At 49.9% G+C, this 14660-nt stretch overlaps 2 protein-coding genes and 1 long non-coding RNA gene across 5 annotated transcripts in view; 2 read left to right on the top strand and 1 right to left on the bottom strand.

Moving 5' to 3' along the window:
• LOC147247070 (uncharacterized) overlaps positions 1–9534 on the bottom strand; it is a 20751-nt gene extending 11217 nt beyond the window's left edge. For both annotated transcript variants that reach the window (XR_015109470.1, XR_015109471.1), the window contains exons 1-2: positions 9316–9534; positions 8567–8673 (exon numbers count right to left, since the gene is read on the bottom strand). This is a non-coding gene — a long non-coding RNA (uncharacterized LOC147247070). The remainder of the gene's footprint in view (positions 1–8566; positions 8674–9315) is intronic.
• Positions 2293–4317, top strand: LOC147247071 (homeobox protein Hox-D4b-like). The gene is made up of 2 exons (XM_086180250.1): positions 2293–2704; positions 3936–4317. The coding sequence occupies exons 1-2, from the start codon at positions 2293–2295 to the stop codon at positions 4226–4228; spliced, it is 705 nt and encodes a 234-aa protein (XP_086036376.1). The 3' UTR covers positions 4229–4317.
• mtx2 (metaxin 2) lies at positions 8965–13177 on the top strand. 2 transcript variants are annotated; one of them, XM_086180656.1, is made up of 10 exons: positions 8965–9148; positions 9969–10016; positions 10096–10139; positions 10222–10294; positions 10725–10801; positions 10886–10978; positions 11072–11110; positions 11195–11320; positions 11603–11679; positions 12500–13177. In XM_086180656.1, exons 1-10 carry the CDS (start codon positions 9109–9111, stop codon positions 12657–12659), a joined length of 777 nt encoding a protein of 258 aa, XP_086036782.1. In that variant the 5' UTR covers positions 8965–9108; the 3' UTR covers positions 12660–13177. The 2 variants fall into 2 exon arrangements, with proteins under 2 accessions (XP_086036782.1, XP_086036780.1); XM_086180654.1 differs by having other exon boundaries at positions 8966–9148; positions 10093–10139.
• The last annotated feature ends 1483 nt before the right edge of the window (positions 13178–14660 follow it).

Genomic DNA, 14660 nt, shown 5'->3' with positions numbered 1-14660 from the left:
CTCGTCACAGTCTGAGTTCGCCTGAGTTTAGAGGCAGGCGGTGCCGTGACTCTTCTCCCCTGTAGAGGCTTCCAGAGTGTCCACAGCGGCCATGTTGCTCTGGAGATGGAAGCAAGCAAGCAGGCGTGTTAGCGCCATGCTAGCTCCCGCCTGCTCTTTATGAGACGTGGTGGGGACATTCATGGTCGGGGTAGAAACCAAGACGAAGTATTAAAGACATTTGGACACGATAAAAAAAATACCCAAGATGGCTTCAGGTGCCACTACCACATGCTCCGTCATATGAGTACTGCATTACTACGTAGTATCCAATATCAGAGCGCCATGCAACCACTGATGCTTCCGTCTCACGGACCTACGCGTCTTCACCAGTGGCCATGTGACCAGACGCCAGCCTTCGTTTATAGATACCCTGTAGAACCGAATGTGTGTGGAGTTCCTCAGTCACAGATTGGGTTCTAGGGGAGTCTATAGGGGAGGACCTACCGTCCACCAGAACCAGCCCGGGCAGGAGAACCCGATTCTTGTGAACTGAGCCAACCTCGCCGGATGCACGTTTGTGTCCTCAACCTCAGGGCGCTGCCGCAGCAGCTCAGGACTGATCTTAGCTGGTACTGACTGAGCCTTTATACAGTACTGTAGTACTACTGGTATATAAAGTACTGCAGCAAGTTGGAGCGGTGTGAAGTCATGGAGGTAAAAGCCTGGTGGGAGTCAAACGCGTAGGTCACCTGTAGCACTGTAGGCGGCGCTGTAAATTAATATTTCAATGATGACGTCACGCATGTGCAAAGCCACTCTGCTCAACACCTGATGGACCAGGTCAGGTTCTGACCCGGCAGGAGCTGCACTGTTCCACTTCCTGTTCCTGCCAACGACGGAAATTCATTGTGTTTCATCTTTTTCGAAACTACGATTCGCTGACTTGGTTTTGTTGAAAAAATGAGCATGATGACGTGATCAGAGGTGAACTAACGTCAGCAGACATCGTCCATAAACAAACCAGGCTGAACCTTGAAGGAAGGAAAAGAGAGAGAAAGAACGAGAGAATGAGAAATAAACAAAGAAAAACAAAGAAACCAACAAACAAACAAGAGAGAAAGGACGAGGACGTGGCTGCAGGCTCCAGCCCGGTCCGGTCCACCGTCTCCTGCTTTTACTGGCAGCCTCCGGTTCCGGGTCACGGCTGTCCGATTTATCAAGAGATGAGTTCATTTCGGACCGAGCCAAAGCACCAGAGGTGGGGTGGTTTACCATCCCCTCTCCTCTCCTCCTCCCGGTGACGCGGCACCTTCATCATTTAAACCCGGACCTATTTTCTGTCCGCCATCATTTTTTAACAGAAGCATTTTTCTCTCCCTGACAAGCGGTGGGAGCCCCGGCCTGACCCCGCCAACAAAGCCCGCCACTACTCACTGTCCGCGGCCGGCTTTGTCCCATTCACTCGCTGCTCCACGCGTTTTGTTGTTCGTCCTTTGACCGCGGCCACAAGGCCAAATATGGGCCCGCGGCCCTCAATATGGGCCCGATTAATTTTTCCAGCTCCGGCCATCTGCGTGCGCGTGTGAGACCTCGCGCACGCGCGCGGGGGGTCACACACCTAGAAGTCATAAATCTACAGTCCGAGTCTTGAATGGGAGGGGGAGGAGGAAGGAGACAAGGACAGATGGAGGGATGAGGGATGGAGGGGTGGGAGATGGATGGATGTGCAACTATTTGAGATTTGGTTGAAATGGTGATTCGGCTCGATGACGGGAAAATCCCGCCATATTTGTGGCATGATATGATATAGACGTCATTAGCCTTTATGTTAGGCCTAGGAATTGTCATGATATTTAACACAGTATTATATTTATTGTATAATATTATATTATATGATATTACATTGATGTCGCGACGCTGCAGGAAGGCCCCGCCTCCTCGCACCAACACCTTTGTGACGCCGGTCCACCGGGCTGCAGGAACCATCCTCCCTGGGTCCACAGGCCGGTACCGCCCTGCCAGCCGCGGTGCTGCTCGGAGGCCCGATGGACCGACACGCTGATTCAATCTTTTCACCGCTGGAAAATCCTCATTTGTCCAATAATGAACATTTTTTCCTTCAAATTATCCAATTACGCCTGACATAAACAACTCCGAGTCTCCTCTGATTGGACGGCCGCGCGGGCACGTGACCCCGCGGCCGTCCGTCTATTTGACAGCCGCGGGATGGCTCGCTGCCAGAGGGGAGAGCGAGAGAGCCGAGAAAGAAAAATTAGTATTCCGCTGCCGCAGTCGCGCTATAAATCAATCATGGAGTCGTTCGCGGTGAGCTGTAAATACGCCGAGCCGCAGTTCCCGCCGTGCGAGGAGGAGTACAGTAACTTCAGTGACCAGGGGGGGTATTACAACCCCCCCCAGGACGGCGGAGGCTACGGAGGGGGCTACCGGCCCTCGCAGCCCCCTCCGTCCGCTTACACACCTCAGCACACCGGCTATCAACTGTCTGTGCAGGATGGAGAGCACCGAGCCGCGGCCTTCCCCGGCTACACCGGGGCGGACGCGGCCGGGAAGGCGGAGGGGTTCTCCGCCAGGGACCTGCAGTGCCAGGCCTGGATGACCTGCGCCAAGCCGGCGCAGGTGCAGAGGAGAGCGGGCTGCCAGGGCAGAGACAAGCCGCCGGTGGTCGTCTACCCCTGGATGAAGAAGGTGCACGTCGCTCACGGTAGGACCCGTATGCACCCCCGCATCTCTCATTCTGTCTCATCCTCTCAGCCCCCACCCCCCCCAGCACACGCACGCGCGCTCACGCACGCCTCTGGTGTTCTGTCCATTTGCGAGCTCCATTTTTGTTGTCGAGTTATTTATGATCTCTCAGAGAGAATTACAGCCCCTATAAAGTTTTATGGCTCTGCCTCGGCGTGCGCGCGCGCGCGTGAGCCAGAACAGTTCCTTGGTCCCAGTCAAGCACAAATGAAGACGAACTTTGATTTGCAGGATGTTTCCAATTATTTCCTCTATCAGGGACAGCGTGGTTAACCCTGGGAAACAGAAATGAGTAGAAATATTACTTTTATTTGCGTTACATCCGTCATTAAGACAGCGGTTCTCAATGTGGGGTCCAGGGAGTCCGGGGTCACCGGGGTCCGTAGCGGGGACCTCAGCAAAAGGAGGAATTTTAATTTCTCTTTCATGTAAATTCTTGTGAACTCTTCGGCTTCCTCACCACCGAGTAACGACAGCATCGCCGATGAATGAAACCTTTCATTTTTATGATAAATTTAAGTCGAAGTCTGAGCTAAACATTCTTCCTGAGCCCCAGTTTTTCGAATTTAATTTCTAAAAATTGTTAATTTTTAAAGTGTTTTGCTTTAACAAATAATTAATCTTATAAATGTATTTCGAGTTAATGAAAATATAAAATAATTACAACAATCATCATCTCGTGACCGTCACCGGTTTGTTTGACTTCTCCATTCAGAAATTTTACCCATCAAAAACAGCCACGTTTTCTTTTCATGAAAATAAACCTGGGAATTTCTTGCAAATTTATTTTTCAAAAAGTAAATGAAATAAATAATAGTTATATAAATAAATATAAATAATAAAAATATTTAATTCTACATTTAAATAACCATAACTAGAAATATGCGTGTATTGTTTGTAACACACACACACACACACACACACACACACGCTGAGTGTTTTTATTACGTTCGTTAAATATGGATTTAAATAAAATGTGGCGTTTTTTTAAAGGTCGTCTTGTTTAAATGAAACCAGGATTTAATCAGAAACGAAGAGCGACGCTCAGCAGCGAGCCAGGACGGAGCTGCAGGCTCGGCCGGGGCGCGGGTCCGTGCAGGCCCGCCCAGAAGAGTCAATTAATGTTAATAGTAATAAGAACAAGAAATATTAGCAACTACGGTTAATATTAAGGTGTGTCGTTCTTCCAGTAAACCCCAACCACGTGGGCCCCGAGCCGAAGCGGCTGCGGACGGCCTACACGCGCCAGCAGGTCTTGGAGCTGGAGAAGGAGTTCCACTTCAGCCGCTACTTGACGCGCCGCCGCCGCGTCGAGGTGGCGCACGCGCTCTGCCTGTCCGAGCGGCAAGTGAAGGTCTGGTTCCAGAACCGGCGCATGCGCTGGAAGAAGGACAACAAGCTGCCCAACACCAAAGGACGCAGTAAAAACAAGAAGACGACAAGCGGCAGCGGCGGCAGTCACGTGGCGGCGGCGGCGGTCTGAAAACGGCACTGGCGGCCACGCACGTGCGCCTGCCGAAGCGTCTTACATGTGTACTATTCTGCTTTATACTCTGACTGTAGTATGTCTGAAGTACCTCTTAGTTTACCTTGGGGGGGGGGGGGGGGCACGGACCGGAGGAACCAGGGTTTTTATTTACAGGGTAAAACTCCAGCAGCGCTGAGAGAGAAGCGAGAGACGATTACTGACCAGAACCTCCCCCACCATACAGTACTATTACTACTAGTACTACAACTGCTGGGGAGCGTCACGGGTGGTCTCAGGGTTACAGGGTCCTCAGAACCGGCTCTGGTTCCGGTTCTACATGCTGTTCACGTCCTTAGTCTACCGCATCATTCCGAACTTCATCCTGCGGGCGAGCTCCATCCGGGCTCTTTTCTATATTTTGGAAAAGGAAAACCTTCTAAGGTGAATTTTTTCTATGTGGACTTTTTTAATAAACTAATGAAAAAATAAAAATGCTTTCAATAAACCAAATAAATTTGTTTATTTTGTGACATCATTATTAAAAATGCAGGTTCACCAGCAACAAAATGAGGCAAGAATGTTTTCACGATTTAAGCACAAGAGCGAGCAAACCAGCACTCGCCACAGCTAACCAGCACTCACCACAGCTAACCAGCACTCACCACAGCTAACCAGCACTCGCCACAGCTAACCAGCACTCACCACAGCTAACCAGCACTCACCAGCTAACCAGCACTCGCCACAGCTAACCAGCACTCACCAGCTAACCAGCACTCACCACAGCTAACCAGCACTCGCCACAGCTAACCAGCACTCACCACAGCTAACCAGCACTCACCAGCTAACCAGCACTCACCACAGCTAACCAGCACTCACCAGCTAACCAGCACTCACCACAGCTAACAAGCGATCTGAATCCCAGATGGAACCAAAGAAATACTCAAACATGGAGCCAAATGTTTTGTCCTGAGGAGAAACGAGCAGCGACCTGGAGAGAGTTTGAGTTTGGGGTCTGAGAGAAGACTGAGGAGCTACTGACTCCTTCCAGACACACACACTTGCTTGCACTCACTCACACACACAATGACTCTCACACACACACACACACACACACACACACACACACACACACACAGACTCTCTCACACACACACACACAGACTCTATCAAACACACACACACTGATACACACACACACACACTGACTCTCTCAAACACACACACACTGACTCTCTCAAACACACACACACTGACTCACACTGACACACACACTGACTCACACACACTGACTCACACACTAACACACACACTGACTCACACTGACACACACACACTGACACACACACACACACACTGACTCTCACACTGACTCTCTCACACACAGACACACACTGATACACACACACACACTGACTCTCACACACAGACACACACTGATACACACACACACACACTGACTCACACTGATACACACACACACACTGACTCACACACACACACACTCTCACTCACACACACACTCTCACTCACACACACACTCACTCACACACACTGACTCTCACACACTGACTCTCACACACACACACACACTGACCCTCACACACACACACACACTGACCCTCACACACACACACACACTGACCCTCTCACGCACACACACTGACTCTCACTCACACACACACGCTGACACACACACACTGACACACACACACACACACGCTGACTCTCTCACACACACACGCTGACACACTCACACACACACGCTGACACACACACACTGACACACACACACTGACACACACACACACACACTGACTCTCTCACACACACACACACACTGACTCTCTCACACACACACTGACACACACACTGACTCTCTCACACACACACTGACACACACACTCACACTCACACACACACTGACACACACACTCACACTCACACACACACTGACACACACACTCACACTCACACACACTGACTCTCTCACTCACACTCACTGACACACACACTCACACTCACACACACTGACTCTCTCACTCACACTCACACTCACTGACTCTCTCACTCACACTCACTGACTCTCTCACTCACACTCACTGACTCTCTCACTCACACTCACTGACTCTCTCACTCACACTCACTGACTCTCTCACTCACACTCACTGACTCTCTCACTCACACTCACTGACTATCTCACACACATACTGACACACACACTCACACACTGACTCTCTCTCACACACACTGACTCTCTCTCACACACACACTGACCCTCTCACACACACACACTGACTCTCTCTCACACACACATTGACCCTCTCACACACACACACACTGACTCTCTCACACACACACACACTGACCCTCTCACACACACACACACACTGACACACACACTGACTCTCTCACACACAGACACACACACTGACTCTCTCACACACACACACACACTCACACACACACTGACTCTCTCACATACACTTACACACACACACACACTGACTCTCACACACACACACTCATTGACTCTCTCTCACACACACACACTAACACACACACACACACACACTGACTCTCTCTCACACACACACACTGACTCTCACACACACACACTGACACACACACACACAGACTCTCTCTCACACACACACAGACTCTCTCTCACACACACACAGACTCTCTCTCACACACACACAGACTCTCTCTCACACACACACTGACACACACACACACACTGACACACACACACACAGACTCTCTCTCACACACACACTGACACACACACACACTGACACACACACACTGACACACACACACACACACACTGACTCTCTCACACACACACTGACACACACACACACACTGACACACACACTGACTCTCTCTCTCACACACACACACACACTGACTCTCTCTCTCACACACACACACACACTGACTCTCTCTCACACACACACACACACACACACACACACTGACTCTCTCACACACACACACACTGACTCTCTCTCACACTCACACACTGACTCTCTCTCACACTCACACACTGACTCTCTCACACTCACACACTGACTCTCACTCACACACATACTGACACACACACACTGACACACACACACACTGACTCACTCACACACACACACTGACACACACACACTGACTCTCACACACACACACTGACACACACACACACACACTGACTCTCACTCACACACACACACAAACAATGACACACACACACACACTGACACACACACACACACTGACACACTCACACACACACGCTGACACACACACACTGACTCACTCACACTGACACACACACACACACACACACTGACTCTCTCTCACACACACTGACACACACACACACACACACAAACACACACACTGACACACACACACACACTGACACACACACACACTGACACACACACACTGACACACACACACACACAAACACACACACTGACACACACACACACACACTGACACACACACTGACACACACACTGACACACACACACACTGACACACACACTGACTCTCTCTCACACACACACTGACACACACACTGACTCTCTCTCACACACACACTGACACACACACTGACTCTCTCTCACACACACACACACACACTGACTCTCTCTCACACTCACACACTGACTCTCACTCACACACACACTGACACACACACACACTGACACACACACACTGACTCACTCACACACACACTGACACACACAAACAATGACACACACACACACACACACACACACTGACTCTCACTCACACACTGACTCTCTCTCACACACACACACACACACTGACTCTCTCTCACACACACTGACACACACACACACTGACTCTCACACACACACACACAGACACACACAAACACACACACAGACAGACACACACACACACACACACACACACACACACACACACAATGACTCTCACACGAAATGGGCGCCACCATCTAATTGAGGGTTTCCGCTGGAGTCGCGGGTGCAGCAGCGGCCTGATGGAGCTGAAGAGGACAAGTACAAATGTGCGTGTGTCCTCATGTAGTTGAGGTAGTTGAGGACCCCCTCCCCTACAGACACACACACCGAATGACACACAAAGCTGCACTGCGCGTCAACAACGACGCTGCAGCCTCGAGTTCATCTTTAGAAGTCTTTAAAATCTCTCAGATTGTCACGCAACTGGCCCCGCACTTCTCATTCTGGTGTTTTCTGTCTTTCCCGCTTAAATAAAATAAACAGCATCACTTTTATTGCACCGTTAATATTTTTGAAACATTCTGAAAAACAGGAAAGGATATGTCCCACATTCCCTACTGACCTGCCGCTCCATGAAAGCAACCCATTGGGCTGTGGTATAGCGTGCCCCCCTCTGGTTCCATCGAGTACTGCCTCCTGAGGGATAGACCACGTTACCTTGGAGACACTCTGGAAGAAAAAAAGTGGCCTAATTATGAAACCACATCGATAACGAAGTGGAAGACGAGGTCAGAAGCTTTGGATTAGCACGCAGGCTAAATGATAATAAGAGAACATGCCAAAAACGACGCGAAGATTTACAGTAATACATTCGAGAGGCTTGAAAATTAGTTTCTATGATTGAGTGTCACTTCTGGTGAACCTATTCAAAATTTACAAAACGCCAGTAAGTAAATATGATGGATTCTTTTAAACGTCTCACGCGGCGTTCGACACAAGGCGGAACCAAAGATTGGGAGCTACACTTCCCCCCCGGAACCTTAGAGCTGTCGGATCAGTAGATGACGGTTCAGTTAGATCTCGCCCTTTAACTTGAAAGTGAAAGACTTGAGCTCAGTTAGTTTGTACACGCAACACCTGAACCCAGCAGACACCGCGGGAGTCATGTCCCTGGCGGCGGAGGCCTTCGTGTCGCAGCTGGCAGGTGCGTGACGCCTTTGTCCGCCGTTTCGAGCTTCGTGCCTTTAGCTAGCTAACGCTCTAGCATCTCTGCTAACGGAAGTTGCTGTTGTAGTTTAGTTTGTAGTGTAACGTTGCGCGACTTGTCAGAATCAGAGTGAGTCGTATCACAATGTTAATAGTTGTCATCACCTGGTTCAGGATTAAGAGACGTTAGTGGCGAGTAACAGCCGCCACCAGCTAGTTATGCTAATCAGGTCTGTTTGTCCTCAGAGAAGCTTCGTGAAATCACGTGGAATCTATCAGGTGCATCACAACGGTGGTCGTTGTGTGTCGAGCAGTCAGAACACGACTGCGACTTACTGAAGCTATTTAAAATAAATCCAACCACCGAGGAAAGGCTGGAGGCGTCTACTCAGCGCCGCTTCGCGGCCGGGAGGGAGATTGCAACAATTATGACCTCTAAGCGGATGCCCAGCTCCCCTCGCGCAGCGCCCTCTACTGGACATCCGGTGCACTTTGCCTGCACTGATCCAAAACTACTAGTACTGGCGCTGGCTGAGTGCATCATACTCGTGAATACTTGAATGCTTCGTGGACAATTACATAATAATGACAAATCTTTTACTGTTCTAACTTTTTTTTTAGTTGAGGCTATAAAGTATTCAATCACTCAAACTAAACATGACTTCATGATGGAAACTCTGGATTCTGTCTCCATCTAATGTTGCAGCCTGGATGGAATCAATTCAGAATTTATCAAACCATTAAATAGCAGAAATTGTAAGTTACAGCAGCATTTGAACGTTTCTCCATGCAACTCTGTGTGTGTGTGGCATTGACAGCTACTGAGCCGTGGCCTGAGAGTGCAAAGTTGTACCAGCCTCTGAAAGGTGAGTGTTTCCTAACACAGAAGCTCTGTGAAGTGTTTCCATGGAGATATTAATGTTTACCCTACTGTTGTTACAGAAGATCAGATTCTGCTGTCAGACTGCGCGTCGTCTCTGGCTGTTCAGGTGAACTTGTACTGTAGTTGTTGTCAGCGTGTGTTTGTGTGCCGGTGGACTGTCAGTGACAGTGTGTGTCCTCTCTATGCAGGCCTACCTCAGGATGTGTGGTCTACCTGTGCAGGTGGTTTGCAAACCCAACGCTGAATACATGTCGCCCTCAGGTTAGTGGCCTGCTGCACCATCACGTGTTTATCAGCCAAGTCACTCCTAACCTGGTGTTTGACCTCAGTTACACCAGTAGAACCAGCTAGTCCAGTTGTTCTCAAACTGTGGTCACACTGGTTCCCTGGCTCCCTTTAGTACTGCAAGAATCCCACAAATATCTTTTTGAAAATGAACAAAAAGTACTATAAGAACAGTAAATACTTTTGAATCTGAGGCGCCAGTGGGTGCACGTGGTGGAGTTCTCAGCAGTGGATCATGAAACCAGACTTGAATCCGGTGATGGAGCCGGAGCTCAAGGACCAGCCGCCGTCGGAAGCTGCTGTCGTTCAGATGACTGACATGGATCAAAGCAGCAAACACTGGCGTGGAAACACCAGGAATTATTATTCCAGCTGTCTGACCGTCTGCGTTCATGTTGCTCTGCAGGGAAGATCCCCTTCATCCATGTGGGGAACCAGGTGGTGTCAGAACTGGGCCCGATAGTGCAGTTCGCCAAAGCTAAGGTGAGTGACGCCCACGTCGACCTGCAACCGGGGTCTCGCCGCCTGATGTTATTGTAACGAACGTTGATGATTGGTTCTATGCAGGGTCACTCCCTGAGCGACGGCCTGGACGACATTCAGAGGGCTGAAATGAAAGCATACATGGAGCTGGTCAACAACATGCTTCTCACTGCTGAGGTGTGTACACACACTCACACACACACACACACACACACACACCACAGGAGGTGAAGCTGTCGGCAGGTGTCTGAATGTTTCATGTCTCCGCAGCTCTATATCCAGTGGTGTGATGACGCTACGGCAGCGGAGGTGCGTCTGCTGTTCGCGCTCTCATGAAAGCATCAGATGATGTCATCTTCCATCAGCTTCATCGCTCGTCTCTGTTTTCCTCAGATCTCTCGTCCCAGGTACAGCAGTCCCTACTCATGGCCTCTCAGCAACATCCTGGCCTACCAGAAGCAGTGGGAGATTCGCAGGAAAATGAACGCCATCGGCTGGGGAGGAAAAACCCTGGAGCAGGTAAGCAACTCCTCTGGCCTCAGGATTTTATTTTTTGCTTTTATTTTGAAAAGGTTTTTCCAGATGTCTGTTTGGGAAAAGTGCTCCAATGATAATAACAGTTAAATGTGTGCACTTGCTATCAACTTAAACGTCCAGAGAATCGAAACCACCATCAGATGACGGCGTGTCATCGTTCCTGAGACGGAAGTACCTTCCACCTCAACGTGCACTGGATCAGTACCACAAGTTAAAGCTCTCTTGTGAGGAACAGTTGTGCGTTTGTTGTCTGGTGTGTTCCAGGTGTACGAGGACGTCAGTCAGTGCTGCCAGGCCCTTTCCCAGAGGCTCGGAACACAACCCTACTTCTTCAATAAGCAGTAAGATTCTCCTCCTCCCTGAGCAGCTGTGTGACCCGCAGGGCAACGCCTCACTTCCTGTCACAGCCAGGAAGGACCAACATGCTTGGAAGAATGTCAGTGTTTCTTTCCCACCACCCTGTGGTAAATGCAGTGAATTGCAGGGAGTCTCCGAGAGGTTTTCAGTGACGCATTTAGGGACGAGTGTTCCAACACCAACTGAAACACAATGTGTATTCTACAAGGAAAATACTACGTAGATGTGTACCATTGTATTTTCTACCATGTAAGTACACACAAAACTTCTGATGGTGAACCAACTGGCCCAAACTATCAGGTAAATATTCAACTGACGGGTCATACAGTCGTGTAAAACCTGGAACATAGCGATTCCCAAACCATCCATCCGTGTGGGTGTGGGTGGAGCCTATCTCAGCTGATATTGGGTGAGAGACGGGTTCACCCTGGACGCGTCACCAGCCTGTCTCAGGGCCATCAGGAACAGCTAGGGGTTCAGTATCTTGCTCAAGGACACCAGGGGAAGTGGGGATTGAACCAGCGACCCTTCGGTTGCGAGACGGCCCCTCTACCTCTGAGCGCCGCCGCCCCATCTCAAACACTGTCACTTGTATCAGTCCACTGGTCTGTGTTTACATGGATTTCTGTCTTTATTCTTATGTCACAAATGTTTTATTACCTTATCATCTCATCAAGGAAGATAAAAGGTGTTAACGTGTTACTGCTGGGTACCGTGTTGTTATGTGGTTAGCAGCTGTGTGTGTGTGTGTGTGTGTGTGTGTGTGTGTGTGTGTGTGTGTGTGTGTGTGTGTGTGTGTGGCAGGCCCACAGAGCTGGATGCGTTGGTGTTTGGTCACCTGTTCACCATCCTGACCACGCGGCTGACCAGCTCGGAGCTGGCTGAGAGGATCAAGAGCTACAGCAACCTGCTGTCCTTCTGCCGCCGCATCGAGCAGACCTACTTTGAAGGCAAGAGCTCCTGAGGGACCTGAGCAGCGTCTCGCCTCTGTAAATAGGAAAGTCTCCTCCTGCTTCGCCATGCTCGCCGTCACCGCTGCCTGAAATGCACATATTTACCTGCTGACTTTGTCTCTGATGACCTCTGACCAGGTCCATGAAGACTCCAGATGTGCCACATGAATCAGGATGCTTGAACACTTCAGTTCATTCGGTCTGAATCAGTCGATGATGACTCACGAATAACCACATGACAATATTCACTCTTATTGGTCAGATGTGTGTGGGGTGGAGCCAAACCAAGTAAATACAAGAAGGTTTGGACTCGAGTGTCATTTAGCCTCCAGGAATTCACGATTGGGGCCAAACTGTGAGACCAACGTTGGTCCTTCCGGTGTCTTCTTGGAGACAGAAGCAGCTGTAAAACAGTGGGTTTCTTCCTTTGAGCTTCACAACCTTGAAATGATTCGTCTGACTCGCTGTTTGATCCGCTAACATTTGGAGGTCTAGAGGTCCTGCAGGATTAAATCATTTCCCCCTTGACTATGAAGGTCTCTAGTCTTCCTTAATGAGTTGAATAAGGTTCTTGTTATACATCCATGACCAACATCCTCCCTCACATGCTCAGCCCACCGGGGGCGTGTCCTAGGAAGCACCTCCACCAACAGGATAGAACCAGGGTGATCAATAATCCATCCTGAGCCTCACCGGCCGACGGCTTCCGGGCTCTGGGGTTTTTCAGGAACAAGCCAAGTCCCAATCTGGGTCATGGTTTCTGTGCTCCAACACCAGAGAAGGGAGGTCAAGTAAAGGTCATTCCTCTACCTGACTGAGCGGCCGTGTTCATCGACACAGCAACAAGGAAACCTGTGCCATCTGCAGGTTCTGAGTGTCGTGTGCCGGTTACAACCAATAGGAACTGTCGTGGGTTAACGGGCAGCGTTGAAATGTGGCAGGTGTTTATTTGCACTGATGCCAAGTGTGAAGCCTCAGCAGAGACGGCCACTAGTGATCCTAACACCAGGGGTGGGGGGGCCCACCAGGGGTGGGGGGGGCCCACCAGAGAAGACCATGGTGGTTGAATGAGTCTCTAAAAACCCTGAGTGTTCCAAGACCCCCCACAGCCTGCCCACCGAGGACAGTCATCCCTGGCAGTGTCCGTGAGACAGGATTGGTCAGTGGGCGGTGCTTGGATGAGTTCTGACCTCTTAGTGACCTGCTCTGGTGCGAGCTGTACCACGTAGACCCCTGGTTGACCCTGAGGTCACACGACCAAACCTGCTTCCTGAGATGCGTTTGAATCCAACTTGAGCTGCCGTCCCCCCAGGAGTGGAGAGGCGGGGTTGCATTGCCTGAGCGTCGCCGGCGTGCTGGACTCGTGATGGGATTTCTTCTTTCCAGCTGTTGTGGTCTTGTTGATTGGAAGTGCCTATAAAATAAAAAGTATAACAATAAACTGCTTGTTGTCATTTCCTCTAAAATAAACTTGGGCTTGAGCGACGTAGCAGCAGAGAACCGTGAGAACACTGTTTCAGTCCTTCAACCCATTTCTGATCCGTACGTTCTCCAGATGTAGACTTCAGTCGCCTCTCATCACCTCTGGCTGACCTATCTGTCAGGTTAAGGTGTGACCTTTGACCTTCCAGGAGCTGCAGTGAGTGATGACCCCTTGGAGGGTCAGACGCTGCCCAGTTAGAGGTCGTCCACCAGACAGCAGCTGACAGGGAGAAATAAACACAAACCTAAAGGTGAAATCTGATTGGGTGGCGTTCTCTGACGCTCACAGCCAGGAGACGCGCTGAAGGACCTCACATCCTCGTCCTCTTGACCTTCCTCACAGTTCAGCTCTGTTTGACTTCATGGGTGATGAAGTTTACAAAACGAGCAAACAAGAACAAAGAAAAGATGGAAAAATCAACCACAACTTAACAACATGGACGACGAAACAACCTCAAACTCAATATGGCCGCCAAGAAAGCGGTGAGAAGGTAGAAGTTCGATGGTGGAGGTCAAGGTCGAGTCACGTG

The sequence above is a fragment of the Aulostomus chinensis genome, chromosome 16 (assembly GCF_037954235.1).
Source record: "Aulostomus chinensis isolate RoL2024-O1b breed Wild chromosome 16, RoL_Achi_v1.0, whole genome shotgun sequence".
Classification (NCBI taxonomy): Eukaryota; Metazoa; Chordata; class Actinopteri; order Syngnathiformes; family Aulostomidae; genus Aulostomus; species Aulostomus chinensis.
The sequence above is the reverse complement of the archived record's forward strand: the minus strand, read 5'-3'. Positions and strand labels throughout refer to the sequence as shown.